The sequence below is a fragment of the Eretmochelys imbricata genome, chromosome 10 (assembly GCF_965152235.1).
Source record: "Eretmochelys imbricata isolate rEreImb1 chromosome 10, rEreImb1.hap1, whole genome shotgun sequence".
Taxonomy (NCBI): Eukaryota; Metazoa; Chordata; order Testudines; family Cheloniidae; genus Eretmochelys; species Eretmochelys imbricata.
Genome location: NC_135581.1, coordinates 52,277,880 through 52,288,703, shown reverse-complemented (window position 1 = coordinate 52,288,703; position 10,824 = coordinate 52,277,880). Strand labels below are relative to the sequence as shown.

Sequence of the window (10,824 nt, the reverse complement as noted above, 5' to 3'; positions counted from 1 at the left end):
TAACTGTTTTGTCAGTTCTAGACCTAGTTTCATAGTTGAAGCATTTATACAAGGTTATAGGCGTGAGCTGATGAATCACAACACATTCTTCTCTAATCTTTAAATAGCCTGGAAGTAAGATGGTGGCGTCAGCCAAAGCTGCAGTACCTACTGTAAGTGACCAAGCGGCAGCAATGCAGCTAAGTCAGTGTGCCAAGAACCTTGCAACGAGCTTAGCTGAGCTAAGAACTGCCTCCCAAAAGGTGGGTCTATATCCTTTTTGAGCAGTTAGAGGTTAACTGTGGCTTAAAACACCTGATTTTGTAAAAGCTTGTGTGCAGTGGGAAATGTCATTTGGAAGTCTGTATTCATTGCTTTTCTTTTAGCTCTATTGATCGTGAGTTAATCACGTAAAATGAAATTGAACGGTGCTAAATATGCGTCACTTCCCTTTGTGGCTCTGGACAATCAATTTCTTTGCTGGCAAGCTAAGTATGTTGTGCAGTAGTTTTGTATCCAAGATATGCAACATGCCAAGATGACCTTTTGTGTCTGCATAGTCTCTTCAGAAACAGATAATCTTCCAAGACATGATCAGTGATGAATCTTCCCATTTTTGGTGGTAGAACAGTTGCTTAATGATACTAACCATTTCTGTTTGTCTATTTTCTGGATAGGCTCATGAAGCATGTGGCCCTATGGAAATTGACTCTGCTTTGAACACAGTCCAAACACTCAGAAATGAACTGCAAGATGCAAAGATGGCCGCTGTAGATGGACAGTTAAAACCACTCCCAGGAGAAACGGTAAATGGTGGGGCAGAAGAGGCTTAGCATGGTCCTCATTTAGGAATTCTGTCCCATAACTTGAGAGAGCTGTTGTTAAAATTCAGTTTTAAGGTGTCATTGGTAAAAGGAGTCACATGTTTGGCTGATGCTCATTCCAATGGCATTTTACACAGAAATTCTTCCAAAATCCATCCCCAACTAGGGTGACCAGATGTCCCGATTTTATAGGGACAGTCCTGATTTTTGGGTCTTTTTCTCACATAGGCACCTGTTACCCCCCACCTCTTATCCCGATTTTTGACACTTGCTATCTGGTCAGCCTATCCTCAACACGTGCTGGGAGTGCTGCTGTGGCCCTTGGCTTGAAGTTGTTTCCATCATATACAGGGTTTACAGTTTGGTTCAGTGGCTCTGAGCACCCCCACTATACAAACTGTTCCAGCACCTCTGACACCATGAAACATCTTTATGCCAATAAGAAGCCTATTCTCTGACTGAAATAACTATTGGAGGCAGGGCCTTCTTCTCTAGAGTACTGAGGAAAAAAATTCAGCTTTTAAGGATGCTATAAGAAAGATTTTTAAGGTCTTTCTTTCCTTTGTTTAGCCAGTGTATTGTAATGAAAAATACATGAGAGCTCATTTCTTGTTTTTAAGTTGGTTTGGTTTTTTTTACCTTGGGCTTAGAGAGCAAAATATGTTCTTAAGAAAACAAATGTCAATACTTATATTGCTAATTATCAGAACTAAATTTTAAAATTTCCTTCTCATTGTGCATGCTATTTGCTACCTTCATTTCATTCAACTTGTACAATGAAAATATGCTCATCAGGGTCTGAGACTCACTAATGCAGGGCAGCAAGGTGTAGGTTTCAGTAGCTGAGGTGGATGCTAGTTGGGAGGGAGTGGATAGGAAATCTTTCCATTGCTCTTGAAAGGAGAATTTATTTTAATTCAGTTTAAACAAAGACTGTTACCTCTTGAATATTTTCACAGTTGGAAAAATGTGCGCAGGACCTTGGCAGTACCTCCAAAGCTGTTGGTTCATCAATGGCCCAGCTGTTGACTTGCGCTGCTCAAGGCAATGAGCACTACACAGGTACTGTTACTGGAAATGGCAAACGAAAATAAGACACTTTGTAAAAGAAGATACCAGGTTGCAGAGGCTGCTGTCTATCTGTGTATATTCAATATAGGTTGGGGCATCTGTTAATTAAAAAAATGCAATCTAAACCTTTTTTGTGGAGGAGATAGCTCTTCAATGTACAATTAAACACCAAGTGTTTTAGAGGTTAGTGTTGTGAAAACCCAGTTAAGCTGAAAATGTTGCCGTTTATGTATTGAATAGTTGAAAGCACTTGGGTTTTTTATGTTCTGTGGTCCAAAACACACGCAAGATGTGTTAGTTAAAATGGTGCACCCCTTACTGCATGTTCTGAATTTACGTGTATCATGCAGTTAGCATCTCTAATTCATGCATCAGATTTTCATAGTAAGGGATGAAGCCAGTGGATGACATGGACGCACAATCTTTCCGTATGTGGTTTTCCACAGTTACTCCAGCTCACGTTTTGTGTGCATTATTTTAGGGACTGAAAGGTTTGTTTATAAAAAGTATTAACATTTCTGTTTTGGAAAAGGATGCATACATTTAAATGGATGTGAAATATTAGTCCTTAAAATTCTCTAAGTAGATGTTAATGCTGCAGTGGGATATTTTTAAATTTTACTGATAAGCATTATGGCATTTACTGTTTCATTTGATGTAAGTGGATCAAGACTACACAGATGTCAGTTGCTTTCATTTGAACCGGATATAATTGGATTAAGAGGACACAAATTTTTATTACGTAGTCATACAGTAGTCAGTGTCAGATGTCCAGTGAAAATTCAAAAGTCTTGACACTTGAAGCTGAAATCTAGTAGCTCTTTTAAAATCAAGCAATGAGATAGCTGTTAGGTTAGAAAATCCTATCCGGTAATGCATTCCTATGGAGCTGAAAGACCCTCTTCAGTATCTGTTTCTGTACTTTCTATCTCATGCCAGCTTCAGTAATATGAGGATCTTTTTGTGCTTGAACAAATGCAGAGGGGTTTGGTGGTAGTATATGGGTGTTTTGTTGTTTACTGCACAGCACGTGGGTACTGTTAAACCTAATTTTATGTTCCACGGGTGGCAGAGCCACTGCAGTTCGTATTTGTCCTTCAGTTCATTTGCAAGTTTCCCTTGTTTTGTTTGACTGAAACTCACTGCCCCCAAATGAAAGACTGAACAATCAGGCATTTTTTTTATTGTTTGCTTCATGATACGTGAAGATGACCCCCCTTTTATCAATCTGCATGGCTGTTATATTAGACGTTTCAGGGACTGACTTGCCTCCTGAAGGACTTGGGCATGATCTTTAAAGGCCCAGGTTGGAGCCATAAATATTAAAACTCATCTTCCTCATTCTGCCTTTTATTTGGACTGACAGTAGCTGCATCTTAGGCTCAGCAGTGATCAGGACCTTATTGATCTGTGTGCTGTGAGAGTCCCTGCCCTGAGGAGGTCAAAGGTTAAATAAACAAATCAGAATAATTATGGGAAGGGGAATGGTGAAAGGGCCATAGAAAGGTGAAGTGACTTGCACGTGGTCATAAAACAGGTGGTGGATAATCTGGGATTAGAAGGCAGGGCTTCTGACTCCCATTCCAGTCCGAAGTAAACAGTGAAAGAAAAAAGAATTCAGAACCTGATGCTTCTAATGTAGAAAAAAGAGGATTTTTCTGGGAAGAGTTGAGGAGTTATTTGTGGCTCATAAGTAAGGAATAGGCAAAGGCAAAATTTGTAGTGCAGGTCACTGAAGAGAGGGATAGAAACTAGAAACAGTAGCAAACCCTATCACTGCATAGAATTAACCCTGCTTTACTTCTGCAGTTGTTGTACTGAGCATGTTAACGTTAATACACTTTTAAGTGGTAGCCATGTAATTTGTATTCATTAGGTTGTAAAACTACATCCCAGCTGTGTAACTGTCTAAATATTTATAGATTGGAAAGCAAGTGATGTAACAAAGCAGGCTGGTGCAGTGAGTGGGAACCTTTATGTAGTATTTTTGTTGTAGGAATGACAGTTAACCTCTGTGCTGTAACTGAAAAAGACACCTACATAAATGGAGCATGTTGTTATGCAGTTCATTGCTGGGTAGACAATGATTTTACCTCCATTACTCTGGGGGTTAATAAAGATCATTTAAGACTTCAGGGTACTGTGTAGCATTTCAATAAGGGCTGACTTAAACACGAGATAGTTACATTCTTCCACTCCTTACAGGGTCACTGGTCTTGGCAACATGGCTGTGAACATATGGAGAGTCTAGGTCAGACAGGCTACACAAGCCAGTTTTCATAGGTCTGCTATATGACCGTCTGCATGATGAAACTAAGTTTTGCTACTGTGCTGCTTACTCCTTGTAAGCCTCTATATAGCTTTTATACTTGAATTTCAGCTTGTGCCCTGTTCAGCGTTGGTGAAAATTTCAAAAGCCAAAGTCCCATTTTCCACAGAGACTTAGACTCTCAGGGCCCTAAGTCTCCTTGAAAGCCAATAGGATTTAGACTCCTCAGTCATTTCGTCTTTTTTGAACTTCTCGCTGGTAGCTAAGACTTGTACTTTTTCACTAGCTAAATTGGAAGTAACTTGAAACTGTTAAATTTTTCTTCTTCTCGCTCCATAAAAAAAGATATTTGGTGATTTAGAACCACCCTGAAATGTGCTCTTGTGGGTATAATATTGATTTTATGGCTTTTCTGTGGGCATTTCTCAAACATGTTCACATCTGAAACATTCTAATTTTAAAATGTTTGCCGTGTTCTGTAGAAAGGGGGTCATTACCTTGCAATTCAGCTGCCGTAAAAGAATACAGATTGCGCCTTAGAGGATACTAACCGAGTATTTCATGAAATCTGAATTTAGGGGTTGCTGCCAGGGAGACGGCTCAAGCTCTGAAGACTTTGGCTCAGGCAGCACGAGGCGTTTCAGCATCCACCACTGACCCAATGGCAGCACATGCGATGTTAGATTCTGCAAGGGACGTCATGGAAGGCTCTGCTATGCTTATTCAGGAAGCAAAACAGGCTCTGGTTGCACCTGGGGATGCAGAAAGTCAGCAGAGGTTAGCTCAGGTAAGTTACAAAAAGTGCAGAGTGACTTGAGAATGTTTAGCTTAGGGCACTAATAATGCAGCCAGTGCTGGAATGTAATTTCTAGGCACCTTTGGGAGATAGGCAGTTAATGTAATTCTCTTTACAAAGGCTTCTTTTTAAGAGACTCAGTCATGTGCCTGCTGTACCTTACTGCATGTGAATAAGGCCTTTAACCCATGCCTTATTTGGGCAGTATACTTTTGGTTGTGAACTAGAAAAAGTAATTAAATTTGATGTTAGCAAATGAAGGGTCCTGAGTCTACTTTCAGTGTTTGTAACAAATCTGTTTTTCTAAACAAGTGTTTCTGGATCCAGCATTACTGGATCTCATCACTGTGTTATCGGAACAAAAGGTCCTTTTTCTGTTGATTGAGGGAGTATGACTATTTTTAAATCAAAATTTGAGAGACATGGTTTAAGTAATAGTGCCTTGAGGCCAGGGCTGCACAAAGGTTTCTGGGAATCTGGGGAAATATCTGAAAGTGAGGCCCTCCACCCTTCCGAAATATTACCACTGCAGGGTGGCAAGGGATGGGTGGGTGGAGAGTGATCCTGCACCATTCTCACCCCACTGCAGCAGCTTGACTCCTGTCCCACGGTGCTGGCCCTGGCTCCACACCTCAGGTGTTATGACCTGTCATGAAGGGTCGTAAATCCACTTAGGTTTGGCCCAGCAGCACCCCCATCGGGGCGGGGGGTGGGATTTCAGTGAGTGGTGTTGCAACTCAGTATGTGGGATCTCAGTGTCTCCGAGGCTAAACCTGAGTGGCACTGTGACCCTGCACACCAGGTTGCAATGCCGTTTGGTTTGGGGCACTCTGAAAAAGGGTGCCCAGGGCAAACTGCCCCATTTGCTCCTTTCCTCACAGGCGACCTTGCTGCAGGCCTGTGTGAACAATAATACTTAAAGCTTTTCTGTAACTAACACCCGGTTAGTTGGCTAGTTTCCCCTGTAGATGGGGAAACTGAAAAAGAGAGGTTATGACTCGCCTTAGAGGAGGAGTCATTGTTAAACCAGGATTAGGATTTAGACATTCCAAAACACACTGCCTTTTAGCTAGATTTTATTGTGATATGGGACCTTATTCCTCATTGGGATTTCTTGTTTGTTTTGCCTGTGCCTGTATGTATATTTCCAGGTGGCCAAAGCAGTGTCTCACTCACTAAATAACTGCGTGAATTGTCTGCCTGGACAAAAGGATGTTGATGTGGCCTTGAAGAGCATTGGAGAATCCAGCAAGAAACTGCTTGTTGATTCGGTGAGAAATCTTAGATGTTAAATGGTGTTTCAGAAGTAAAAATCTGACTTGGGTTCCTCACATTTTAAATTCTTTAAATTCTTGAATAGCCAGTTCATTCTAGATTACAAGTCAGTCTTTTATAGTAGCCATTTTTTATCCTGAACTGCTTTTCTGTTGATTTTGGGGATGTCTCCGTGTTGTAAAGATTGTTAACCCTGCCTAGGTTAACATTCGCTCCTTTGTTTTAGTCTCAGCAGAGGGACCAATGTTTGAATGGATGTGGACACTTGAAACATGCAATCTGTTTTCTTCCTAGAAGTGATCCTTTTGAGTCAGTGTAAGGACCATGATCCCTGCCACCTGGGGATATTCCCTTCTGATGCTTTGTATCAGAATGTCACTATTTTTCTGTCGCATCCCTTCTAAAAATCTGTGGTGAATCTGTTTAAATGAAATGACAAGTCATGTCCCTGTTTCCCTCCCTGAATGTCATTAATAGCTGACAAAAGTTGTAACTTGCCCGGGGCATATGGGTGTTGTGTAGTTTGGTCAAGTTTACTCTTCCACTGCTAGTTCCACAGATTAATGGAGGATTGCGCTTTCAGGTACAATCAGTCAAGTACTTCCATGAATGCAATAGTCAATTCAGGCCTCACACACAATTAGGATCAATTTAATACTAACACAGTTACTGTAATTTTCAGTGTTGTAGCCGTGTTGGTCCCAGGATATTACAGCGATAAGGTGGGAGAGGTAATATTGGACCAACTTCTGTTGGTGAAAGAGAGAAGCTTCTAAGCTTCCACAGAGCTCTTCTTCAGTACAGTTACTGTAAATCCATTCTGTGAAGCTTATTTTGGGGACTGGATAATGCCTTGGAATACTGGAGCCTCCAAAGTTTGTGCCTAGTTTACAGCTGCTAGTATTTTAGAATGAAAGGACAAATGAGAGAATTTCCATGTCGCCTCTGAGATGGGGATCAATTACTTGACCCTAACCCGCCAATATCTAAAGCAGAAATGGATTTGATCCCCCCAAAATCAGAACAATATTGAACAATCCTGAAGTTTTAGGGGCTGCTGGATCTGGGGGTAACACTGACTGAGGGTCTGTTCCCTTCTGTAACTGAGCCTGAAGATAGCTGCTTTTCCTCCTGGCTAATGGACTGCCTATTTTGAGCTCAACTGGTAGAGTCCTGCACTTTGGAGCAAGATGTTTAGAGTTTAGTACCTGCAGTCAGCCCAGCCAGCAGAATGGTTGTTACACAGGATTATGGTTCGGGCCTATCTCTGAAATAAAAGAAATCCTAACAATTCAGGTACTGGATGTCAAACTGGATGATCACAGTGGTCCCTTGTGGCCATGGAATCTATGCAGAGTGTTATTGTCAGGTTCAAAGTCACACTTCCGTTACTTTAACGTTTTGATTTGTGTTGAACTGCACAATTAAGGTCTAGTCTGAATGACTGATCTCTGTGGTCACTAAGACACATCTCTTCTTCTCTTGAAGCTGCCTCCAAGTTCTAAATCTTTCCAAGAAGCCCAAAGTGAACTAAACCAGGCTGCAGCTGACCTGAACCAATCAGCAGGGGAAGTGGTTCATGCTACCCGGGGCCAAAGCGGAGAGTTGGCTGCAGCTTCCGGAAAGTTCAGTGATGACTTCGATGAGTTCCTTGATGCTGGTATTGAAATGGCTGGTCAAGCACAAGTGAGTTTTGGTGACTGTAGTGGGTAGCTGTATTACCCTAGGCATGTAGGGATGTTAAAGTGTCTAGTCTAAACATATATGGAGGCAGAGGATGTTACAGAAGAGTCAGATGTCATTCAGAAGTGACAAGAGCATGGTGGGGTTTGCATATTGTGCAAGATAGATGGGTGTATCTGTTCCTGGTGCTTGTTGAAACTATGATTTCATGCTCATCCATGTAGCGTGAGCCTTGTCGTAATTGATTTGTGATCTATATAGCTGAAGATAGAGTAATCCATTGCCTTTTCTAATGGTCAGTAGCTTTGTAAAGGACCACTTTCTATTGTGGTGTAATTACCCAGGAGTGTAATAGGAGTTTAAGATAGTTAAACTTAAGCAGCTGTAGAGCTTGAGTGTCCAATGCCCCCAAAGAATCGGAGTATGAAGGGGACTCAGCACACAGTAAATCCCCTATAATCTGAATTTGGCATCTCCCATTCAATGTGACACCAGAGCATACACTTTACATCACATCCATGGATCTGCTGAAGACTGGAGCCAGCCTCTGGAGAAGGTTGGTAAAGTGCAATGTGTGTGACAGCATTGTGTAGTTTTGCAAGGTGGAAGCCCAGGGACTGAATGGACATGGAAACAAAGGAATTCTTTCACCCCTGTTCCTCCAGACCAAAAATATAGTTTAAGGGACACTAGGTCTGCACAATACCCGAAGTGTGACTTTAATAAATTTAGTAGGGTATAGAATGAGTTGGGTGTAGAATGAGTCAACTTGCCCCACTACCACCTTGGTTTTTACCTCTTCTGCAGCTACCTGGTTGATTTGCAGGCTCCACGGCTACAAATCTGTGCTCTTCAACATCACTATATTTATTAAAGTCACACTTCAGGTCTTGTGCTGACGTAGTGTCCCTTAAACCTAATGCTCTGTGGCTAGAGCTGGGCTAATATAGCAAAAAGCAGCCCTGAATATTCTTGCAAACAAAATCCATCAATTTGTGCCATGCTGATGCTGGTCAGCTCTTAATCACTTACTCACAAACGCTAGTGTGAGAGGCCTTTAGTCACAAGGCTGTTCACTGAAGTTAAAAATGTAAATTTTAGTGCAAATGCCTATTTGCAAGAGATTTTCTACCAGCAGTGATCTTGTGGCCCTTTAGAAAGGTTTGTCTCGATCACAATATCCATAAATAACTGATTGTTTTCATCTAATGTATGAACAAAAAAGGATGCTTTCTGTCTGCAAATAGTCGTTCAGTCGGAACAGAAACAGTATCATATGACTTGGTGACCTGTGAAAGCAGTTCACGTATATAGACTCAAACCCGGTTCACATAAACCAAGTAAAATACAACCAGTTTGCAAATATTTCTAACACAGAAAGGCTAATTTTATTGCATAGATCGTTAACAAGAAATCTAACCACTGCTGTTTGTCGCATACTGTTATCCTGTATTTTCTAACTTCACGTGTGTAAAATTATTTCTTCGTCATTCCCTGAAAGTGATGTCATGTGATGTCAAATTCAAACTGCTTATCAAATGAAGCTACATGGTAGATTTAGTTTTCCAGAAACTGTTGCTTCTTCATATAGAGCACCCTTACAATTAAATGTTTGTGAAGGTCTCTTTGCAAAATTTCTGTTTGCTTAAGCCAGTAAAGGTGTAAGTAAGAGTGCTTGTAAATGACACAGAAGGTGCTGGAATATAGTCGGTACCCATTGACTGAACAATGTGGGTCAGTTGTGCCAGGCAGAGACATACAAGAGACTTGACAACAAAAGCATTGTTCAGCAAGTAGTTAAATTTCCTTCCACTTCTCTGTGAATGCTCTTACTGTTGGAAATCAAGCTCCTTGTATACGGGTTTCTTTTTCTGCTGTATGAAAGGAGCTAGAGGCACCGATCTGGGCAAGCAGAGGCGATGCTTAGTGGCCCTATCTGGAATGTCGTCCCATGCATGTCATTGGTTTTAGATGGATAATTCAATTGAATTCCAAAATGTATTGCTTAAAGTTTTACCTGTCTCTCTGGCTGATGCAAACTGTGTGTGTAATGTTATGCTGCTATGGTTTTCCAGACTAAAGAGGACCAGATTCAAGTAATAGGGAACCTCAAGAACATCTCTATGGCTTCCAGCAAGCTACTGTTGGCTGCCAAGTCTCTCTCAGTTGATCCTGGAGCTCCCAATGCCAAGAACCTCCTAGCTGCAGCTGCAAGGTACAGGCATATCACCTGCTTTCGTTTTCCTAAAATGGTGTTTAACTGTTTTCCTTTACCATATGTATTATTTGTTAGCTTATCCTTCTGGTACTCTTGGTTAACCATATAGAATGTTCCATGCTGCAGCTTAAGTGAAACTGAAATCAGAGGAAGCTTGCTTACACTGGATTCGTATAAATTAGTATAGCTCTATTGAACTCAGAGCCACGCTGACTTACATCAGATGAAGATCTGGTCTGTTTTTTTAAGAAGACTATTTCTAATGCTTGTTCTTTGTCCGTCCTGTCTACCTCTTTCCCTGCTCTCACACATGCAGATGCTGAGGATGTTGCTATATGCCTGCTGCTGGCAAGTCTTTCAAAGAAAACTCTTACTAAGCAATGTCCTTGCATATGTTGTGGTTATAAATGGCTCAGTGGGTTCAGGGAGAGATCTTGCTTTTATTTTTTGGCTAAGCCCCAGGTTTTTATTTTTGCCATTTTCATCTCATTTGGGCGTTGCTGTTGATCCTGTCTTTTAAATGTCCACTCCCACTCCCCAGTCAAGGAGATGGAATGTATAGACCTTTTGCAAACCTGCTGTCAGAGCTGCCCAAAAATCTGGTTAATGGTCTGCTGCAGTACCACTACTGGGTGCTCTCACCATGTTATCTTCTTTTCCCAAGTTGCTTTTATCAAATGAAGTACACACAATACAATTAGGTGACTTA

The 10,824-nt window shown here is 41.3% G+C and overlaps 1 protein-coding gene across 1 annotated transcript in view; it reads left to right on the top strand.

The window, feature by feature from the left end:
* The window catches only part of TLN2 (talin 2), a 177,700-nt gene that overhangs the window by 64,054 nt on the left and 102,822 nt on the right, over window positions 1-10,824 (top strand). Inside the window, exons 23-29 of the mRNA XM_077828077.1 lie at window positions 108-242; window positions 657-785; window positions 1,763-1,865; window positions 4,722-4,930; window positions 6,091-6,210; window positions 7,703-7,900; window positions 9,973-10,112. Of these exons, the coding sequence (XP_077684203.1) occupies window positions 108-242; window positions 657-785; window positions 1,763-1,865; window positions 4,722-4,930; window positions 6,091-6,210; window positions 7,703-7,900; window positions 9,973-10,112 (1,034 nt within the window). The remainder of the gene's footprint in view (window positions 1-107; window positions 243-656; window positions 786-1,762; window positions 1,866-4,721; window positions 4,931-6,090; window positions 6,211-7,702; window positions 7,901-9,972; window positions 10,113-10,824) is intronic.